Source organism: Canis lupus, chromosome X, assembly GCF_003254725.2.
Source record: "Canis lupus dingo isolate Sandy chromosome X, ASM325472v2, whole genome shotgun sequence".
NCBI lineage: Eukaryota > Metazoa > Chordata > Mammalia > Carnivora > Canidae > Canis > Canis lupus.
The window spans coordinates 33,348,647-33,371,180 of NC_064281.1; the positions used below are offsets into that span (position 1 = coordinate 33,348,647).

The window sequence follows — 22,534 nt, forward strand, 5'->3', positions numbered from 1 at the left end:
ATTATCAGCTAATAGAACCTGGAAGGGCTGACCTCTGTCCTGCCTCCTGTATACCATCTTTGCCTCTGCTATTGAGCCTTGATGACTTTGCCAGCTCCCCAAATGCAGAATTTCTTCAGGCCCCAGGGCCTCTAGACTTGCTGTGGTTGTTGTATTTGTGTGATAAAATACTCACAAAGTTTACAATTTTAGCCATTTTAAAGTGTACAATTCAGTGGCATTAAGTACATTAACAATGTTGTACAACAATCACCACGGTCTAGCTCCAAAACTTTTTCACCATCTCAAGAGAAAACCCTGGAACTACTAAGTAGTCATTTCCCACTACCCATTCCTGCAGCCCCAGGTAACCACTCATCTGCTTCCTATCTCGATGGACTTGCCTGTTCTGGATGGTTCATACAAATGTAATAATATAATATGTGGGTTGTGTATCTGGCTTCTTTCACTTAGTAGGTTTTCAAGATTCATCTGTGTTGTAGCAGGTGTCAGCACTTCATTCCTTTTTATGATTGAATAATATTCCATTGTATGGAGAGACCACATATTGTGGATCTGTTTGGCAGCTGGTAGACATTTAGGCTGCTTCCACCATTCAGCTACTGTGACTGGTGCTGCTGTGAACATTCACATACAAGTTTTTGTTTGTACACCTGTTTGCCATTCTTTTGGTCATATACCTGGCAGTGGAACTGCTGGGTGACATGGTTGGTCGCTGTGATTATATCTGGAGCAACTGTACATCAGTGAATCTTAGGCATGTTATTGGTCTCCTGTGGCTGCTCTAACAAAGTCACACAAAATGTGTGGCTTACATGACATTTATTCTCTCACAGTTCTGGAGGCCAGAAGTCTGAAATTAAAGCGTCAGCAGTGCCACGGCCCCTCCGAGACCGTATTTGTTTCTTGCCTTTTCAGTTCTTTGGTATTCCTCGGCTTGCTTGCAGTTGTGTCACTCTGGCCACGTGCCTTCCCCCCATGTGTCTCTGTGCCTTCACATGGACCCTCCTCATGTCTCTTCTTTTAAGGACACCCACCATACTGCATTAAGGGTCCACCTTCCTCCAGTATGACCTCATTGCAGCTTAAATACTTGCATCTGCAACAACCCTATTTCCAAGTAGGATCACTTTCTCAGGTACTGAAGGTCATTACTGTGCATGTGAATACCCTAGAGATCTTGTTAACATGGGCTCAGAGTGGGGCCTGAGGTTCTGCATTTTCAATAAGCTCTCCCAGTGGATGCTGCTTCAAGGATAGGGTGACCGACTTGTTCTGGTTTGCCAATGACTTTCCTGGCTTTGGCAATGAAAATCCAGAGTGCAAGGAAACCCCTCAGTCCTGGAAAAACTGGAATGGTTTGTCGCCCTATGAAATCACCCAGACCACAATCTGAATAACAAGGATTTAGCGATGAGCTCTGCTAATTTACCCATGAATTATGTTATTGAATATTCATTTACCTTTACATTTAAATAATCGTTTTTTGCTAGAACAGTCCAAGTTTTCAAGAATCTGGACCTAATCCTCAGAAAGCTCCAAACTGTAAAATAGTTGAGCTGATGGGCACCATCTGTGAAGATCATGTGTTAACTCATCAAATTATCTATGATACTCAGCAGTATCATAGGTTAGGTTGAAAATTGAGATTTCTGACTCCTTTACAGAGTTATTATGCATGGGCAAGACCTATTGAGGCTAAGCAAGACCTATTGAGGCTAAACCCAGCATACTGGGTTTGAAGTATTCAGTATTCTTTTCCTGCTACTGCCTAGGTACTATAAAAATGTAGGAGAAAGCTCCTTTCTGAAGTTGGGCTTAAGCTCATTGCAATAGAGACAACATTCCCCAACTCTTGATTCCTATTAGGACCACCTGAAGAACTTAGAAACTGCTGAGACCAAATAATTCAGGCTACCAGAGATGGGGCATAGGCAGTCATAGGTTTTGCTTTTTTATATAAGCTCTCCAGGTGATCCAAATGAGTAACCAGCATTGAGAATAATTGTGCAGGAACTTCCTTTATAACAGAAACCTTGCCAATCTGTTCCTAATCTTTTTTTTCACCTGCACCCATATTCCTCTCCACTCCCCTCTATGTCCACATATTCTTTTGTTATGGCTGATCATTTCCTTAAGCAGGTTCTCCTCTTCCTCCTGTTTGTGTCCTGTTTATACAATGACCTCACTGACCTGGGACCATGTTAAACTTACTGGAGGTAATAATTACTCCTGCAACAACTGACCTTGGCAGGCTTTCTTTAAGCCTATTGACCGGTTTTTTATTCTTTCTCAGAAGATGTCCTTAACATCATCCACGATAGAGTTAGCCTATGATAGTGTTGCTGTTTTGACTGCAGAATCTCTCAGGAATCAAGGTAAATCTCCCACAGAATCTGTACTGTATGTTCCTCTACAAGCCAGCCACAGGAAATCTGGGTGGAGTGTACATAATTCTTTTATTGGGATATAATTCACATGTCATAAAAGCCGCCCTTCTAAAGTGTGCCATTCAGTGGTTTTTAGTATGTTCACAAAATTGTGCAACCATCACCACTATCAAATTTGTCACTCAAAAAAAAAAAAAAACCACCCCTATTCATTAACAGTCACTCCTTATTCCTGCCACCACTTCCCCTGCAACCTCTATTTTTGTCTCTGTGGATCTGTCTATTCCGGACTTTGCCTATACGTGGATCATTCAACACTGGTCTTTTGTGTCTAGCTTATTTCACTTAGCAGATTTTCAAGGTTCATACATATAGCATGTATAAGTACTTCATTCCTTTTTGTGGCCAAATAATTTTCCACCATATGGATTTACTATGTCTATCCATGTATAACTGATGAACATTAAAGTTGTTCCTGCTTTTGGGCTATGATAATGCTGTAAACATTCATGTTTATAGCTTTTCACGTACATGTTTTCAAATCTCTTGGGTATATATCTAGGAGAACTGCTGGGTCATATGGCATCTCTAATGTTTAGCTTGAGGAACTTCTGAATTGTTTTTGAACATTATTTTTTGACCTTGATACAACTCTGTCTTGCCTGGGTGTGAGGTGGTTTGAACTTGTTAGGGTGGGAAAATATGGTTCTCAGGCTCTTTAAACAATTTTTTTCTGTTATCTGCTAAACATTTTATGTGCAGGAAGAATGGTACCTTCACGCATACACTGGTCATTGGGCATCATTTCAAAATGTGAGGACCTCTAAAAAATGGCATTTCTGTGGTGGCGAGGGTTAGGGGTGTCTGAGTTCCCAGGTTCCTGACCATCCCTCCGGCTGTATCTCCGGCCACCTGTCACAGTCTGTTTCTGGCACAGACAAGGCCTGCTCTTCCAAGGACACGACTATTGGGCCACTTCCATCTGAGAAGGCCTGGTGGGGCGCCTAAATGCAGAAACGTGACTGCTTTTCGGGGATATCAATAAAGCTCGTGTCGCCAGGTACAGAAAGGCCTAGAAACGTAAAGCCCTACGGTGCATCAAGCAGAAACTTACGTGCGTCGGCTGCCTGGAAGGGCTGGCGCTGACCTCCGACCCCGCCCCAGGCTCTTCCATTCCCTCCTCGCGGCCCAGCCCGGCTCTGCGCCTGGGGACCTGAGCCTGCGCGGGCTTGCCTGCGCGGGCGGCCTTCTCAGCATGCGCAGTCGCTGGCCGCCCGACTCCTTAAATCGGAGCCCCGCGGAGTGCGCGCTCACGCAGGCGCACGGGCTCGTCTGCGCGCGCACGGGGCCTCTCGCTGCACGCGCCCCCGCCCCGCCCCGCCCCGCCTCCTCCCCCCTCCCGCGCGCCCGCCCGCCGCCCGCCGCCGCCGCCGCCGCCGCCGGAGCTCTGTAGTATGGCATCGAGGAGAATGGAGACCAAACCTGTGATAACCTGTCTCAAAACCCTCCTCATCATCTACTCCTTCGTCTTCTGGGTGAGTGGCCACGCTGGGCGGGTGGCCGGGCCTCCGGCTGTCAATCCTTTTAGTGATGCTCGGGGAAAAGGAAGAGTGGGAAAAAACCCAAACCAAAAATCTCATCCCGGTCCCCTCCTTAAGGAGATAGGCTCAGGGGGCTGGGCTGGGGCTGCAGGATGGCGAGGTGCAAGCTTGGGGCTGCTCGGACCCTGGACCCCGCCCGGCGCAGGCTGCAAGGGGCTGCGTGGTGGCGGTGACTGCAGGTTGTCGACATTTCCCAAATTTGTTTTAATACACTGATTTATTTTTTTAAGCTCGCGGGATAGGGTCAAGCCTCTAGGGAAAGTTGCGGGTTTATTCGTCCGTTCCCCTCTCTGGACACCCCTCCCCGACCTTCCATATCAGCCTGTTCGCTGTGCCTCCAGGAGCTAACCTGGCTGGGAGAGGGCGCGGGAGCACTGGGTTTGATCCCAGATTCCTGGTTAGTCCCAAGCCCTCGGGGCTGCGAGAGGGAGGCACCAGGAGCCCTGTGCCTGCCTGGCTGGGCAAGGGCGACCAGAGCCCCCCAAGCGCTCGGATGGGGAGAGGGAACTGCCGTCGCGCAGAGACGCACTGAGAAGAGAGGGTCTTACATAAACTAGGGGCATCTTTGAGCTTCCTCGGCGACCAGAGAGGTGGGTCTTATGACCCTTTTCCCACCCCTCTCCGGTCTTTATCTGGTCTTTCTGTCATTGCATGAACCTAATCCGCAGAGTCCTGGGGGAGGACCCCCGCCACTTGGTGACAGCAATAGCGCCCCAACTCTACTTCCCATCTAACCAGTGCTGCTCCCAGTCCTTGAAGCTCAATGCAGAAGGGTGACGTCAACCCCTCAGCTGAGGCCTCGGGGGGCTGCGTGGTGCACCTCGCGGAGGGATGCGCCCTTCTGCGCGCGGGGGTAGGTGGAGGAGAGGGGGGGCAAGGCTTGTGCCTTACCTCATCCTGTTTGGCAATTCGTGGAATCAGTGCAGGGCTGACACTGCAGTGATTCACTTGGAGGGGTGGGTGGCACCTAAAGACCCGTTCCCTGTTGTTTCTCTTTTCATGTAGGAACCCCCTCCCTCCTCAAGTTCCCCATTTTCCACACCAAGCCACAACCACCCAGAAGGAGAATGAATGTCTGTTACAGCCTCTCCCTGCCCCCTCCCCAATAATTTGGGTCATTTCACCTTTCCAAGGCAGTCATTTTGAAACCTGAGGTCTGTAGAAGAAGCTAATCCCGCCTTTGCTTTTTTTCTCTGTGTCACCCCCCCCCAACCCCAATTAGCCCTAGTTTTGGCTCGAAACCAGGCACAGTACTGTGTGAGGTACCCAGACTTGGGTTGATGGCGAACCGGCTGTTTGTAATGATAAAGGCAGGATCTGAGATTTATTAAGGATGAAAAAAAAATCTCTAATGCGTCCCCCCCCCACCCCCGCGCGCTGGTATTTTCTTGTCACTGGCATTGGTGATTCTTCAGGTCGGGAAACTGTGGGCTCTGGGGACCAGACATTCCAAGGGCTCTGCAGTGAGATAGGATTAGATTAACCAGTATATCACATAAGGCAGACACAGAAATGAACTTTATTTGGTCTGAAAACGACACAGGTTGAAAATTTTTGCCGAAACTTTCCAGTAGCCATTCCTGGGAACTGGTTTAGTTTTTTTTTTTTTTTTAAATTCCTTAAATCTCTGTGTTTGGCACTTTAGTATTTACTTGACTTCCTATTTGTTACTGGAGTAAATCATATGGGTGATTATTTTTAGCGTCCTGAAAAATTAGATTTACAGTATATATGGAGTGTTGTTCTTCCAGCATCACTGCAGGCTGGTGAAGAAGGGAGTCCTCTAGACTGAGGCTTTTCATCTGATCTCTTTAACTCTGCTTGCTTACTTCCCACCCCCACCCCGTGTATATAATTACTTAATGCCCTCTAATACATCATAAACAAGCACTGCATTTTATGTCGTCTGAAGTTCGTGATGCATGTGTTTAAAGTTTTTTTTATAATCTTAAAATTTTACCTGGAGCATTTTCAGTAGTTTAAATAGCATTCAGTTAATCATTTCACAACGAAAAGAATGAGATCTCTCCAGATTTGAGAATATTTTAAATATGACATCCTCATTAATAAAATGTTGTCCAAATGCCCTGTTTCCCACGGTACTTTAAAAGCTGGTTGCTTTTTTTAACAGCTTTATTAAAATATAACTCACGTGCTATATAATTCACCCTTTTAATAATGTACAATTCAGTGGTTTTTGGTGTATTCACAGATAGCTGCAACCATCACCCCAGTCAATTTTAGGACCTTTTCATTACCTGAAAAAGAAACTCCATACCATTTAGTTATCATTCTCCCACCTTCCCTCTCCAAGCAATCACTAGTCTAACTTCTGTCTCTGTACATTTCCCTATTCTGGACATTTCATATAAATCATATAGTATGTGGTCTTTTGTGAATGCTCTCTTCAACTTGATGTAATATTTTCAGGATTCCTCCATGTTCCTTCTTTTTATCTCCTAATAAAACTGTTTGTTGTATGACTAGATCACATTTCGTTCATCCATTTGTCCATTGATAGGCATTGGGGTTGTTTCTACTTTTGGATATTGTTAATAACCCTACTGTAAACATCCACGTACAGATGTTTGTATGAACATCTATTTTCAATTCTCTTTGCTGGGAATTGCTGGGTCATATCATAACTCTATGCTTAATTGTTTGAGGACCTGCCATACTGTTTTCCCCTCAGCAGTGTATGAGGGTTCTGATTTCTTTTCATCTTCACCAACATTTGTCATTATCTGACTTTGTGATTCTAGCCATCCTCATAGGTATCTCATTGTGGTTTTGAGTTGAATTTCCCTGATGAGTAATGATGTCAAGCATCTTTTTATGTGCTTCTTGGTCATTTGTATATCTTTCTGGAAGAAATGTCTATTCATATCCTTTGTCCATTTTTTATTTGGGTTATTTATCATTGAGTCACAAATCTACTTTATATATTATTGATTCTAGGCTCTTATTGGATATATCATTTGTAAATATTTCTTCTATACTGTGTGTTGTTGCCCTTTCACTTTCTTGATGGTGTCCTTTGAAGTACAAAGTTTATTTTGATAAAGTCCAGTTTACCGATTTTTCTTTTGTTGCTTGTGTTTTTGGTGTCCTATCTAGGAATCTTTTGCCAAATCCATGATCATGAAGAAAATGCTGTTTATTAGAATGATTTATCAATTCAGCAAATACAGTTGAGAAATTTTATCTTTTTCTAGAACCCAGAACTATGTCTGGCACATAGTAGGTACTCCAATATCTGTCAAAACTTCTGGGGTTAGATTAGGTAATTAACAAAAATGTTCTTTAAATTGGTGTTCTTGGGGGGAATCCCTGGGTGGCTCAGCAGTATAGTGCCACCTTCAGCCCAGGGCGTGATCCTGGAGTCCCGGGATCGAGTCCCACATCGGGCTCCCTGCATGGAGCCTGCTTCTCCCTCTGCCTGTGTCTCTGCCTCTCTCTCTCTCTCTCTGTGTCTCTCATGAATAAATAAATAAAATCTTTTAAAAAATAAATTTGTATTCTTTTAAATGGAATATGGTGGGAATATTAGGCAGAATTGTTTGCTTTGTGTTTTTTGTAAATTGTTTTAATAAGACTACCTCTCATCTCTTGCTTCAGTTTAGACTTAGGACGAGAAGACATTTGACTTTAAAATGGTGGTAGACCAGTAGCATCAAGAGGTAGATGTAACTGAGTGTTTACTAAAGCAGAAGTCTAATGCTATGGAAGAGATCTTTGTTTTATCTGGCTCCTCTTCTGTCTACAATCACTCTCCCCTTCTGAGGTTCCTCTAAAGCAATGCTTCTCAACAGGAGACATTATTGTCCACCCATCCCTTGACATTTGGCGATGTCTGGCGACCTTTTAGGTCACAGCTGGGGATGGAGCAATATTGGCATCTAGGGGATAGAGGCCACAGGTGCTGCTAAACATCCTATAAAGCACAGGACAGGCCCTCGCAGCAAAGAATTATTTGGCTCAAAATGTTAACAGTCCTTACAACCTCTATACTATCAGATTTACATAGCAGTAAGTCCTATGAAGAGAAAGAGAGTCTTTTGCAAAACTGTGTTACTGATGTTTGGAACCACCATGCCAGAGCATGCTCAACACAATCCCAAGTGAGAAGTAAAACAATCTCTACGGTGTACTGTAATCATTTTGAGGGGATAAAAGGTAGGTATTTCTCTATATACTAGTGTCTAAATGGCTAAGATGATTTGTCTTCCAGTAAATGACTTCACCTGAATGCTAGGTAAATGGATCCTTTTATTTTCCCTGATTTGTATGTTTCATTTCCAGATTTATAGAAGAGGAAGAAAAAACACATCTAGGAGTAAGTTATTCTGTGCTTCAAAGACTAGCAAACCGTTTCTGGCACATAATAGGTTACCCAGGAAGTATTTACTTAATGAATGAATAAATGAAATTTTATTGACTACTCTTGGGCTCATTTATTTCAATTTACCTTAATTGAGAGGCTTTCTAAAAACACTGCTTGTTCCAGTCTACCTGCCGTGATTTAAATGTGTTCCTGACATTGATGTATACAAACATGGGATATAGAGGACTTTATAAAGAACTGCTTATCCTAATGGTAGTTCAGTTACCATGTATAAAAATATAGTAAAAGATCATAAAAGATCAACTAGTTTGCCAGACATTTTAGTACCTAAAATTTTAATTGGAATTTAACGTTTTAAACTTGAATCAAAAAAGATATCTATTTTGTCCTAATACAAAGCAAAATATCTCTTCATGACAGATATAATTTCAACAAAAAGCAGGATACTTTATAAATATACCACTTTTTAGGTAAATTCAGTTTTGATATGTAATTTTTAATGTGTTTTAGACACTCATGTGAGTTATAAATCCACATCGAAAACCACTAAATAATATATGAAGAGAAATATCCTTCACTTCATTCCAGCATATACTGGATTTGATTTCTTCTTTGAATATCCAATGACCTGATTAGCTTATCAATAGTGCTATCAAATTCTCTTAGGGCAAAATATGAGTGATTCTTTTTTTTTTTTTCATTTGGTAAGCATCACTAACCTTTCTGGAGGAGGATTTAAGAGAATAATGGTTAAAATGTTTTTCTTTTTTCATTTGTCATTCATAAAGTTTAGGTCCTTGGGTTAAATAGAGGAGAAAAATATCTTAGCATTCCCCAGTGTTTTACAAAGTGTTGGAATCTTGGCACATACTAAAGTTTATACTTACTATTTTGCATATCAGTGTAATTCAATAAACATTCATTAAATGGCTTTTATATGCCAGGTAGCTCAATAGAACGTTTACCAACTTTTGCCAACTCCTGCTTTTAGCATCTTACCTTCATTTTATTTTTTAGTTTTTAGTTTTTATTTTTATTTTTTTAAAACTTTTTTTAAAATTTTTATTTATTTATGAGAGAGAGAGAGAGAGAGAGAGGAAGAGGCAGAGACAGAGACACAGGCAGAGGGAGAAGCAGGCTCCATGCACCGGGAGCCCGACGTGGGATTCGATCCCGGGTCTCCAGGATCACGCCCTGGGCCAAAGACAGGCGCTAAACCGCTGCGCCACCCAGGGATCCCTACCTTCATTTTAAAGTAATGTACTTGTTCTACTACTTCTCAACTTTCTGGTATTAGGTGTTATATATTGTCTTCCCACTAGGGAAGATGAAGATTCAGCTCTCCCACTCCTTTCTCTCACACTCACGTCCTTTCTATATTGGGGTATATAGAATATATATGTATATACCAATATATCATTTATCCTTATCATATATCATTCCAGTTAGGGCACTAGTCAGTGATTACATTAATGTGACCAGGTAAGCCTATGCACAGCTGAACCATTTAGTATGTGTATTATGAATACTTGCACAGCCTTTTGTTTTCCCTGTAGTTAAAAATTGCCCTGTTTTATATCTTTTGCCTGCTACTTTTCCATGTTTGCCCCCTAATTTATCCCCATACTCTCCCCAAGAGCTGGGTATCTTCACTCAGTAGTTCAAACACTTCATGAATCCTATCAGTTCCAATTGGAGACATTTCTCCTAGAGCATTCTGACCTTCAATCTGGGCTAGTGTTCTCTGGGCCTTTGAAAGAGCCAACATCATGTTAATCTCCCTTTATTATCATCCTGGAGAATCCAGTCTCCTTTTATGTTTGATCCTCAGTTTCCTATATGTCCTATTTTTTTTTCTTCCTTGATTTGTTCTTTCCTTTTGGTGGAGCAAATCTTCTAGTAACGTTCTGGAAAAGGATGCATGGGAAGTTAATATTTTGAGGTCTTGAAGGTGTGAAAATCTTATTTTGCTCTTGCACTTAATTTGATAGTTTGGCTGAGTATAGAATTCTAGTTTGTAAATCATTTACCCTCAGGATGTTGTTGTCTCCTCCCCTCCTCCCAGTGTTCTTGGTCTTATTACTGTTGAAAAATCACATGATATTCTCATTCTTCTTAAATTCTCCTTTTTCTTCTCTGAAACCTTTTGGAAACTCTTGCTGTTGGTACTCTGAAGTTTCACCAGAATATGTCTTGTTGTATGTTTATTTTCATTTATTTCCTGTAGATCCTTTCAATCTGGCAACTGAGGTCCTTTAGTTTGGGGAAATTTTCTTGAATTGTTGTTTTGAATCCTTTCATTCTCCCTATTCTCTCTTTCAAAGCTGTACCTTTTAGATTCTCTAATTTTATTTCCTAGTTTTTACCTCTCCAACTTTTATTTAAGATTTTATTTTTAAGTCATCTCTACACCCAACATAGGACCTGAACTCATGACCCCAAGATCAAGAGTCAAATGCTCCACCAACTGAGCCAGCCAGGCACCCCTACCTCTTCATCTTTTTGACTCTACTCTATGGAACATCTCTCCCACTTGATTTTGCCTGCTATTGTATTTGTCATTTGTTTTATATGTTGATTTCTAGAGCTCTTTTCTGAGATCTGAATATTCCTTTCCCTAGCATCTTGTTTCAAAAATGTAATCTCTTTTTATAACCCCTCTGGCAATATTAATGATTTTTTTAAGTTTGCTTCTTCCGTATAGTTTTCTTCAAATTTCTCTGTTTTCTGGCATATTACAGACTTCCAGTTTCTGGTAAACTTTTGCTCTTTGTTCTGTACATGTTTAAGAGTAGAGCACTAAAAAGCTTTATCGAAAGCTCCTAGTATATGAAGTGGGAGTTTGTTGATTGATGGGTGATTTGACTGGACTATTGAGTTTTGGAACCAAGATCAATATCTTTAGTTCTTTTTCTTTGATCTGGTCAGATTTCCTACAGAAGCATCTTCTAAGCCTCTCTGAATGAAAAAGTTTAGGAATTTGGATGTCTTCACATGCAGTATATAAACCTTTGTTAAGTCCCTATTTGAAATATAGAATCTATGTCCACTGTGCTTTTGTTTCTCAGTTCAGAGACCCTCTTTTTCACCCTTCCTAGAAAATAAATCTAAGCCTATGCTGGAATGAGGAAAGGCCAGAGACAGAAGTTGGAGGGGATCTAATTACTTTTCAAAAAGATTTTTTTTTTACCAGATCTTCTTTATTTTAGCCCCTTTTCATCCCCAGTTCTAGGTGTGCATGAAGCTGCCTTTTAGGTGTGCTTGTGTGCAAATATTTTGTTCTTGGATTTTCTCATAGCTGCCAGCTGTGAGAAATATCTGTCTTTTTCTCAGCTTCCAAAATGTCATTGCATTTGTCTTGTCTTCCATTCTCTTTGTTATTGTGGGTTTTAAAAATCCTCTTAGTGTCATTTCAGTGGAGTTTTGGGAGATAGCCAAGGTAATGGATGTGTTCAATCCATCATCTTTAACTGAAAGTCCTTTATATTTGTATCTATCTCTTCATTGCATGGTACTAATTAAATACATAGTTGTTTGTGAGTGATTGACTAGAGCATCTGAAAAGGCAATGGTTGGGCTGTTCTAGTAGATATTGGTATCTACTTTTCAATTTTTAAAAAGCTTTTGGGGGCACCCAGGTGGCTCATTTGGTTAAGTGTCTGCCCTTGGCTCAGGTCAATCCTGGAGTCCTAGGATTGAGCCCCATATCAGGCTCCTTGTCAGTAGGGAGTCTGCTGCTCCCTCTCCCTCTGCCCCCCCCCCCCCACTCATGCTTGTTCTCTCTCTCTCAAATGAATAAAATCTTTTAAAAAAGAAATAAAAAGCTTTTGAATGTCAAGGGGAGTATTCTAGGTTGGAACAGGCTTACCAAGGCACAGCCTCTTTAAGGTCACATGGCTATCAGGGACTAGAGTTGGATAAATGAGAATGAAGCTCTGAAAGTTGTTGCTACTTTTTCTGCTCTCCTAATTTCTTCCCACCAGGTGAAGGCCCATGTGCCTTCTGACCTAATTCAGACCTTGCTGTATTAATCTAATGTGGAAGCAGCAGAGTTCAAAGTATGATTTTAAATGGGTTATTGCTCTGCTGTTTTTCTGTTACTACAATGATAACCCTTCGTGTTTATTATAGGACTCATACATTATAATCTTAAGAGTCTTTTCTTAATCAACTTTACTTCCCATATGTAATATGTAGTTAGGATATGTGCACTACCTTTTATAGCATTTGGGGAACATTAAGTCTTTTCCACCTAGTAGTTGCTTAGAAACTAGCTGAATTTTTGTCCAATTAGAACGAAATACTTTCCTCAATTTTAATTATAGCTGGAGTTCTTGATTTGACCCTACCATGAGCTACATTACTTATGATTCATCGACTGTTCAGCATTATATACTGTTTTAAGCAAGCACCTCAGAAGGTGCTGAGAATTGAAAGTCATATCTGACTGCGTTTCTTTGTTTAAATGTATTAAATCCTTGACATGGGTGACTAATGCACTGCTAAACCAATTTGAAGCACACTGTAAAAATATATTCTTATGTCTTTTCCTCCTTTGTTCCCATTACAGCAGCTTCTGATTTGGGTTATCTCCTCATGGCAAGAAGGTCATTGGATTACTACTCTTAAATTTCCTTTTTTGGGGGTGCATGGATGGCACAGTCAGTTAAGTGTCTGACTTTTGGTTTTGGCTCAAGTTGCGATCTCAGGGTCGTGAGATCAAGCTCTATGTCAGGCTTCTCGCTCGGCACGGAGTCTGCTTAAGACTTTAACCCCACCTCTAAAATAAACTTAAAAAAATTTTTTTTTGGCTATTATCCCCCTTGCCATGACAGAAGGCTTTTCATTATTGGCTCAATATTTTTGGCCTCTTTTGTATAAAGCCCCAATATTCAAGTGGCTTGAAAGAAAAGGATGTAGGGGGAAAAATAGGAGAGGGGTTTTCTTTGTTTTCTATTTGATCAGTTGAACATGAAAACATGTTAGTTTGGTGGTATAACTAAGGATCATAGTTCCTTTGTGGAAGATTTTCTTTAGTGCTTTCTGTAAGCCCATTAGGTCATTTTCATAATCTGTTTCAGAAATTACAGGTGTCTTTTACTAGTAGATGGGGTGGGTCAGGTACAGATACTAATTGAGCAGTCTAGATAAGTGATTCTCAACCCTGTGTGCCCATTAGAATTGCCTAAGGAAACCTAAAATATATGCTTAGGCTCCACCCTAAGAGATTCTGATTCATTTGGCCTGGAATTGGGTACCAGTATTGCTTTTAAATTATCTCCCAGGTGATTCTTTTTTTTTTTTTTTTTTTTTAATTTTTTTATTTTATTATTTATGATAGTCACACACAGAGAGAGAGAGAGGCAGAGACATAGGCAGAGGGAGAAGCAGGCTCCATGTACCGGGAGCCCGACGTGGGATTCGATCCCGGGTCTCCAGGATCACGCCCTAGGCCAAAGGCAGGCGACAAACCGCTGCGCCACCCAGGGATCCCTCTCCCAGGTGATTCAAGTAGGATGGAGAACCATTGATTCTAAGAGAACTCAATATATAATAGCAGGCCTGGTTCATCTTTAGTCTCCTGGATCTGGAGATTGCTAGGGAATATCTAGCTATTGAATATTTAGTGTTGGCTTATTGATTTGTTCTCCTTTGCTCCAAAGTCTGAAGCTAGGTTTCCAGTGTCTCAGTAAATCAAAGTGTCCTTGTCACTCTTAGGAGACCTTGCTAGTCCTTTCTAACTATAGGCATGCTCATCAGAGTCACTAAGGGACTTTTAAAACATGTGTGGTCCTATCTCCTGAAGTTTTAATTGATCTGGATAGCAACCTGGGTATGTATTTTTTAAAACCATTCACAAGATGATTCTGATTCCTGGGGTGTAATTCTATGGTCCATGATGCAGTTTGCTATGAATAAATTCTTACAATATTAATGCTTTCCTGTGATGTGATCTGTGGTACCATAAAGCTAGTTTGAGAAGATTCCACAAGCAAGAGGTAGCCCATCTAGTATTTTTCTTACCCACTGAACTGGTGTTTGGCAAGGGTCTCCAACTGCACTCTTGGAGTCTGGAGTAGTTTCTTTTCCTCAGGGTGACTCTTTCTGTTCACAGTTGCACTTAGACATTAAGAAGAGTCCTGACTTGCCCTCTGTCAAAAGATGAGACTATTATCCAATATATAAAACAAAAAGCAAAGTAGGAGAGAGAAGTTTATAAGCAGAGTTCTAACCTTTTTGAGGAGTGTGGTCATGTTTAGGGGTTGCTTTGGTTACAGAGGCATGAGTGATTGACCTTCGCCTTAGAACCGTTTGGGTGATGAGGCTGTTGTTGATTGACTGTGAAAAGTGTGTTGACTGCAGTGCATCTACTGCTGCTTGGTTGACCTTGAATTGTGTGAGACTGTCATTATAATTGGCTTTCAGAAGTATGTTCCCTGAAGCAAGTTGAGTTGTCATTGATAATTAGAGTGAGGTGAATTGCCATTGATCAAATAGGTTTAAAAGTGGGTGCTGGTGGTCACCAGTTGCCGTGCCTATTGAATAATTAATTTTCCTTTCCTTAGAAGTATAGACTTTAGTCTTGCCTCAGACTACCAATTCTTTCTTCTTAGTGAAATGAAGTTACTTCTGCACTTTAGGTCCCATTCTCCAAACATCATCATGGTGATATATAGAATTCCTGAGTCAGTTAATTATTCTAATCATTCCACAAAGATTATTTGAGAATTTATGATTTCCAAAGATTGTTTCAGGACTTCCCAAAGGCAGACCCTATTGCATTGAAAAGGGACCTAGGGGTGCCTGGTAGCTCAGTTGGTTGAGTGTCTGCCTTCAGCTTGGGTCATGATCCCGGGATTCTTGGATGGAGCCCCTGCATTGGGCTCCCTGCTCAGTGGGGAGTCTGCTTCTCCCTCTGCCCTTCCCCCCCACTTGTTCACATGCACGCTCTCTCTCTCTTTCAAATAAATTTTTAAAAAATGAAAAGGAACCTAAAGCTTGATAATATGAGTTCGGGTGGTAAATGTTACCTGCATATCCTCATCATTACTTATGCTCATTCTCTATTTCTGATGAAACTTTTGAGGATTTCTCAATTTCTGTTTCATATTTTAAACTGTATCAGTCACTTGGTATCCTTTTAACTATTACCTTTTACTGTAGGGGATTAAAAATCAGTCCCATGTGAAGTCTTGATTTGGACATTTACTGTATAACCTTAGGCAAGTCACATAAGTGTTTCTGAGCCTGAGTTCCCTCTTCAGAATTGAGATCAGTACTTACCCACCGTAGTCAGGTGTTTGAAAGTTAAATGACATTCAAGTACTTTGTAAAGTGGGACACATACATTTTTTGGCAACATATTTCCTTATGGTATAGAGTGTTGCTTTTTTCTTCATATCTTGCACATGGGAGATAGTACGTCTGTTTTTTAAATGAGTAAATTGATCAGAACACTCCATATCCTGAAAATCAAGGATGGTTAATTTTTTGGATTTTATATTGCTACGAAAAAGAGTTGAGATTGCAAAAGAGTTTGAATAGGAACCAAAGATATGAGTTTAGCTCTGTCATTGAGATATAAGTATTCTTATGTAAGATAATATAAATATGTCACTTAAAATTAAATAAAGTATTGGTGATTTATTATTTTTTAATAAACTTTTAATTTTAGAACAGTTTTAAAATTACAGAAAAATTGTGGAGATAGTATAAAGTTTGCATATACCATATAACCAGTTTTTCTTATTCTTAACATCTTATATTAGTATGGTACATTTGTTACAGTTAATGAACCAGGATGGATGCATTATTAACTAAAGTTCATACTTCATTCACATTTTCTGAGTTTTTACCTAATATCCAATTTAGGCTACCATATTACATTTAGTAGTCATGTCTCCTTAGACTTCTTTTGGCTATGACAGTTTCTCAGACTTTCCTTGTTTTGATGACTTTGACAATTTTTGAAGAGTAGGGACCATATACTTTGTACAATGGCTCTCAGTTGCAATTTGTCTGATTTTTTTTTTCCTCGTGGTTACTGGGGTTATGTGTTTTGAGAAAGAAGACTACAGAGGTTAAGTACTATTTTCATCATATCATATGAAGGGTGCATACTATCAAGATGACTTATTGCTATTGCTATTGACCTTGATTACCTGGCTGGGATATCTAGTTTATTAGGTTTCTCACTGTAAAGTTACTCTCTTTCCCCTTTCCATACTGTATTCTTTGAAAGAAAGCCACCATGCCTAGCTCACATTTAAGGAGTGGGGAGTTATGTACCACTTCCTTGAGAGTAGAGTATCAGTCATTACTCTTATTAACAGAGATTATTTTCATTAAATAAACTTTAAAATCAACAGTAAATGTTTTTTCAAAAAATAGTAAAATATTAACAGTTTGAGTCAGTTGGGAACTACACAAGGATTCTTGCTTATCATGATTATTTATCATTTTGGTTTATCTAGCTAATGTAATAAAACAAAAAACCCTTAATGTTGGATCTTTTCATGGGTGCAGTTGTTGTATACAAACCCAATAGATTCTAGCGAAAAAAACGACTACTAAGAGAATTTGGCAAAGACAATGAAATGCCGGGACACCTGCACCCCGATGTTTATAGCAGCAATGTCCACAATAGCCAAACTGTGGAAGGAGCCTCGGTGTCCACCGAAAGATGAATGGATAAAGAAGATGTGGTTTATGTATACAATGGAATATTACTCAGCCATTAGAAATGACAAATATCCACCATTTGCTTCAACGTGGATGGAACTGGAGGGTATTATGCTGAGTGAAGTAAGTCAATCAATCAGAGAAGGACAAACAGTGTATGTTCTCATTCATTTGGGGAATATAAATAATAATGAAAGGGAATATAAGGGAAGGGAGAAGAAATGTGTGGGAAATATCAGAAAGGGAGACAGAACATAAAGACTCCTAACTCTGGGAAACAAACTAGGGGTGGTGGAAAGGGAGGAGGGCGGGGGGTGGGGGTGAATGGGTGACGGGCACTGAGGGGGGCACTTGATGGGATGAGCACTGGGTGTTATTTTGTATGTTGGCAAATTGAACACCAATAAAAAATAAATTTATTATAAAAAAAAGAAACTAAAGAATCAAAAAAAAGAATTTGGCAAAGAGGTTGGATATAAGATAAAAATACAAAAATGACTTGCTTTTCATTATTTTAGCATAAGTCTTAGAAAAGGAGAGGGAGGGAAAATTCTAGTCTCAGTAGCAACAGATATTGTAACTACTTTAGAATAAAGCTAACAAGAAAGGGAAGGCTCTTAGATAAAGAAAACTAAAGTTTTATTGAAGGTCATAAATAAGATCCAAACAGATTAAAGGACACTGTGTTCTTGAGTAAGGAGATTTAATATCATAAAAATACCAGTTTTCTGAAAATGTCTTTAGTGCCATTCCAATAGAATTCCAACAGGACTTTTTTGAGGGATAGAGATGATAAGATAATAATGTTTCTATAGAAGAACAAGTGCCTGAAAACTCCAGAGAAATTGGGGTAAAAGAAGTATGTAAAAAAAATTAAATTTAAAAAATTTAAAAAAAGGAAGTATGTGCCTTACCAGTTATAAGAATATACTCTTGTGACAGACTATAAGACGGCTGCCATGATTCCCGCTTCCTGATATTTATGCCCTTGTGTAACTTCTTTGGCTTGGGTCTGAGCAAGACCTGTGACTTGCTCTTAATAGAATACAACAGAGGTGTTCAGATATATGTGAATACATGTTAACGATTACATTAGATAAAACTATAATGTCTATCTTCCTGAGAGACTCTTTCCCTGGCTGGCTTTGAAGAAGTAAGCTTCCATATTGCGATCTGCCCTATGGAGAGGGCCACATGGCAAGGAACTTAGGGCAGCTCTGGCCAACAGCCAGCAAGAAACTGAGGCCCCTAGTTTGGCAGCCTGCAAGCAACAGAATGATGCCAACAATCAACTGATCTTGGAAGCAGATCCTTCCCCATTTAGGCCTCAGATGAAACTGCAGCCACCTGACACCTTGATTGAAGCTTTGTGAGACTCTGAAACAGAAGACTCAGTTAAGCTGTGCCCAGACTCCTGACACTGCAAAAACAGTGAGGTAATAATTGTATGATGTTTTATGCCTCTACATTTGTGATAATACATAACGAATACAGCTATAAAGTCACTGATTCAGTATCATATTGGCTTAGAAACAAATAGGTCAGCAGAACAACAGAGAATCCAGAAATAAATTCTAGAGTATATGGTTTACTATATGAAAAAACATTCATTTTAGTGAGAGAAAGCTAGGTTTAAATGCTGCTACTGGATATATGGGAGAAAATAAAATTGGAGCCCTTACTTAAATAATATTAAAACTTCTAATTGGTTTAAATGCGTAAATATAAAGCCAAAACAAAATCTTGTAAGAAAATATAGAGATTATACACATGACATGAGTCAGAGAGACTGCCTTAACCTAGCTGAAGACTCAGAAGCAATTGAAAAATAATTGTATTTACTTTTTTTTAAAATTGTATTTACTTATAAAAAATTTTAAATTACATGGTGAAAGGTACAATAAAGTCAATTAAATAGTTGTGGTGAGATAAGGAGCCTAGTGGAGGCCATTAACGAATATACTGTTTTCTTCACTTAAAAAAGTCCTGTTATGGGGCACCTGGGTGGCTCAGCAGTTGAGCGTCTACCTTTGGCTCAAGTTGCAATCCTGGGGTCCTGGGATCAAGTCCCACACCAGGCACCCCACAGGGAGCCTGCTTTCCTTCTGCCTATGTCTCTGCCTCTGTCTCTGTGTCTGTCATGAATAAATAAAATCTTTAAGAAAAAAAGTCCTGTTACAAAAAAAAAATCTATTTACATTCTGATGCAAGCTTCTTCTCATTTTGAACTGATAACAGTGTGCTGATCAATGCTGGCCCACTGACCACACTTTGGGAACCACTGCTCTAAGAAAAGGGTCAGCAAACCATTTCTATAAAGGAGCAAATAATAAATATTTTAGGCTTTATGGGCCCTATGGTTCCAGTTGCAACTGCTCTGCCTTGCCATCAGCATAGACAAATGTAAATAAAGAAGCAAAGCTATATTCAAATAAAAATTTATTTACAAAAACAGGTGGGCATCCAGGTTTGACCCATGGGCTATGATTTTCTGACTCCTGCTCTAGGGGATACCAATATAAGGAAGAAATAATCCTTAGCTTCATATATTTAAAGTTTAAATGGGCATATAGGAGTGGCAATGAAGCAAGCCTCCCAATTTTGGGCTTGAAAGAGCTAGTCATGCATTATCCAATAAAGCAGCCACTTCAGATGTGGATAGTCCAAATTGAGATGTGCTCCAAGTATAAAATACATAGGTGTTGAAGATTCAATATGAAAAAAAATCTTCAATTTTTATATTACATGTTGAAATGATAGTATTTTGGACATAGTTAAAGCATTATTAACATTTCACCTGTTTCTGTTTAATTTCAGTGTGGCTACTAGGAAATTTAAATATGCAGTTCATCAATAGATCTCTATTGGATAGCACTGGACTAGAAGTACTAGAAGTTTAAATTAAGTGCTATGGGGCCAAGAGAGAGAGCTCTGCTAGCTGGGGAATTTGGGAAAGTCACATGGACAGAATCTACCTTGGAGAATGATGGGATTTTGACAAGTAGTTCTCTGGGAGGATCATGAGGCTATTAGATGAAGTAGCATAAGTAGAGGTTTGTAGAAAGCAGAGTGGTTTCTGTGTTTGGGACAGGAGTGAGTTTAGCTATAAGAGACAAAACATGGTGCATCTAGGTAAGTAGGTATAGGCCTTATTGTGGGTTGACTGTGTAGATTAGAGTTTTGGAACTATTTTTGTTGGTGGGAGTGGGAGGACTAGACCACATTTTCAATCAGGGAGTGGTAGCTTTGGAAGCTGTTTATAGGTCTAATCTAGACATTGTAAGTTAGTTGGGTTGGAATTAAAGAGGCAAGAAGTGGTGAAACCTGGTTAACTAGGAGAGCATAAAGGTATTCTGTAGGGTAACAATGAGAGTGAAGAACAGAGGACAATGGACAACCACTATATAAAGTGGCAAGGATATTTTTGAATGAGTGAGAACCCCAGTGTTATGTGCTTGCAAAACCTGGATGATGCTGATGCCCTCATGGAAATGCAGACCTTAGAAGTTGGTTTGAGGTTAATATGTGCTCCATTTTCCATGTGTTTCATTGGAGACACCAGTAGATTTAAGAAATAGGCCAGCTCTCAGAAGGTTGCTCACTTGTGTTCTTTGCTAACAAAAGTGGCCCTGTGCACTTCTTTACATTTGGGCATCTCTGTACTTCCTGACCCTTCCCACTGTCCACCATGAGCACAGTGAATTGACCAGGAAAAAGGATCTGACCTTTGGTTATTGGCTTGTTGGTTGGTCAGTGGAACTTAAGATGATTAAGCTTGTGAGATCTGGATGGAGCGAGTTCTTTTGGAAACACTCGAACTCAAGATCCAAAGAGACATGGCTGTTGTAGGGACAGAAGGAGAGAGAAACAGGGGCAAGTAGCAGAGAAAGGAAAAACTTCACTGAATGGGCCCGGTGAACCAACTCCTGGCCACTAGGCTCTGCAGGCTCCTGAGTAGCTCTCTAGCAGCCCATACTTTTCCCTCTGGGCTGGAAGAATGGCTTTTCGTGGTTGTGGTGAGGTATGGCGGAGCAGGTGTGATGCCTAGCCTCCTTATTCTCTCCTTTCTCCTAACAAGTAAAGCTCCTTGGCTAACCAAGAAGAGTGATTAGGTGTTTAAAGTTGTTAAAAAGGCGGGTTCAGAGTTAATAGAGGAGGTTGGCATGGAGATGCAAAATTGAGGAAAGTCAATTTGTTCACGTAAGAAGTGTGAGACCCTAAACTGGATTCTTTTCAACTGCATGGTAAGCCCAGAATTCTGCATGTAGTTGATGCTAAATTGCTTGTTGGTAGTAGGTGTAGTGAGGTGCAGCAAAGCGGTTGGCCAGCCTTCAGCACTGATGGTAGCCCGAGTTTCCAGTAAATCTCGTTTAAGGGATGAAGGTTCTGCCACAGGGTAGAAGCAAGTTATTGGAGCAAGTTACTTATTAATCTCTTAACAGCAGCTGTGCTATTTGTGACGTGAAGCTGGCCGTTGTTTATATCTTTCAGAGATGTTTTGAGAACAAACAAGTAACTGCTTTGTATGTTGTATTTTTCATAGGATCCTCCTGGTCTGCAGAGGTAGCTAGCCTGACAGTTTTTATAAATGGCTTAGAACAGGCAGCCCTGAATGGTGGCGCAATGAGTGCTTTGGGGCCTTTGATTTGGTCTAGATGACAAATGGAGGCGAAATACACTTCTCCACATCGTTGGAAACTCAGATCAAAGTCTTTTAAACCAAGATGTCAGGAGCCAACTCTGTATCTAGCATGTGAATTCTTTTGAGATAAAAATCCAGGAAAAGGGAGGGGCATAAATGAATAAATATTCTAATGAAAAGCTGTTCCAATAAGCTGTCTACAAAACTGTGTATGTGGTACACCATTTTTGTAAGGAAGAAAATGCATGTAATAAATCCTGGAGGGGGACCTATCTCAGAATGTTAATAATTATAGCTGGATGGTAAGATAATTCATGGATTACTCTTTTTCTGTGCTTTTCTTTATTTTCTGAGTCTCCTTCCCTCCCCTTACATATAGCATGAATCACATTTGCAATTAAGAAAACAGTAAGTGCTGTTTTCAAATAAAAAATTTGGGGGCATCTGGCTGGCTCAATCAGTAGAACATGCAATGTTTAATCTCAGGGTCATGAGTACAAGCCCCACATGTGGCATAGAATTTAATTAAAATATATATACATATATATAAAATAAAACTTATATACAAATATTTAAAATTTTCTGGGCATTTTATAGCATGTGCTTTTCCTTTGTTTCTCAAGGATGGAGTACCTATTTTTATATCATCAGGTCATTTATAATGCAGCAGTTTTTCGACCCAGTCCATTGTAGCCACTGGATTAAATTAATGCAGAGCAAAAACACATTTAACTTGATTTTTAAGGCTTGTCTCTTCAAAATAAAAGAAAATGACTGCTTCTATTAAACAATAAAAATTTTGTATACAATCTCAAGTATAATATTAAGACAGGGCATAATATTTTTGTATCTACCCCCCAGCTTTATCAGATCT

The 22,534-nt window shown here is 40.0% G+C and overlaps 2 protein-coding genes across 3 annotated transcripts in view; one reads left to right on the plus strand and one right to left on the minus strand.

The window, feature by feature from the left end:
- The window catches only part of LOC112655137 (ferritin light chain-like), a 67,798-nt gene extending 64,091 nt beyond the window's left edge, over positions 1-3,707 (minus strand). Inside the window, exon 1 of the mRNA XM_025440066.3 lies at positions 3,505-3,707. Coding sequence (XP_025295851.1) covers positions 3,505-3,564 — 60 coding nt within the window. The 5' untranslated portion in view covers positions 3,565-3,707. The remainder of the gene's footprint in view (positions 1-3,504) is intronic.
- A 64-nt stretch (positions 3,708-3,771) lies between these two features.
- The window catches only part of TSPAN7 (tetraspanin 7), a 128,760-nt gene continuing 109,997 nt past the window's right edge, over positions 3,772-22,534 (plus strand). The window contains exon 1 of one of the 2 annotated variants that reach the window (XM_025440100.3): positions 3,772-3,925. In XM_025440100.3, coding sequence (XP_025295885.1) covers positions 3,845-3,925 — 81 coding nt within the window. In that variant the 5' untranslated portion in view covers positions 3,772-3,844. The remainder of the gene's footprint in view (positions 3,926-22,534) is intronic. The other variant, XM_035712261.2, reaches the window with a different exon arrangement.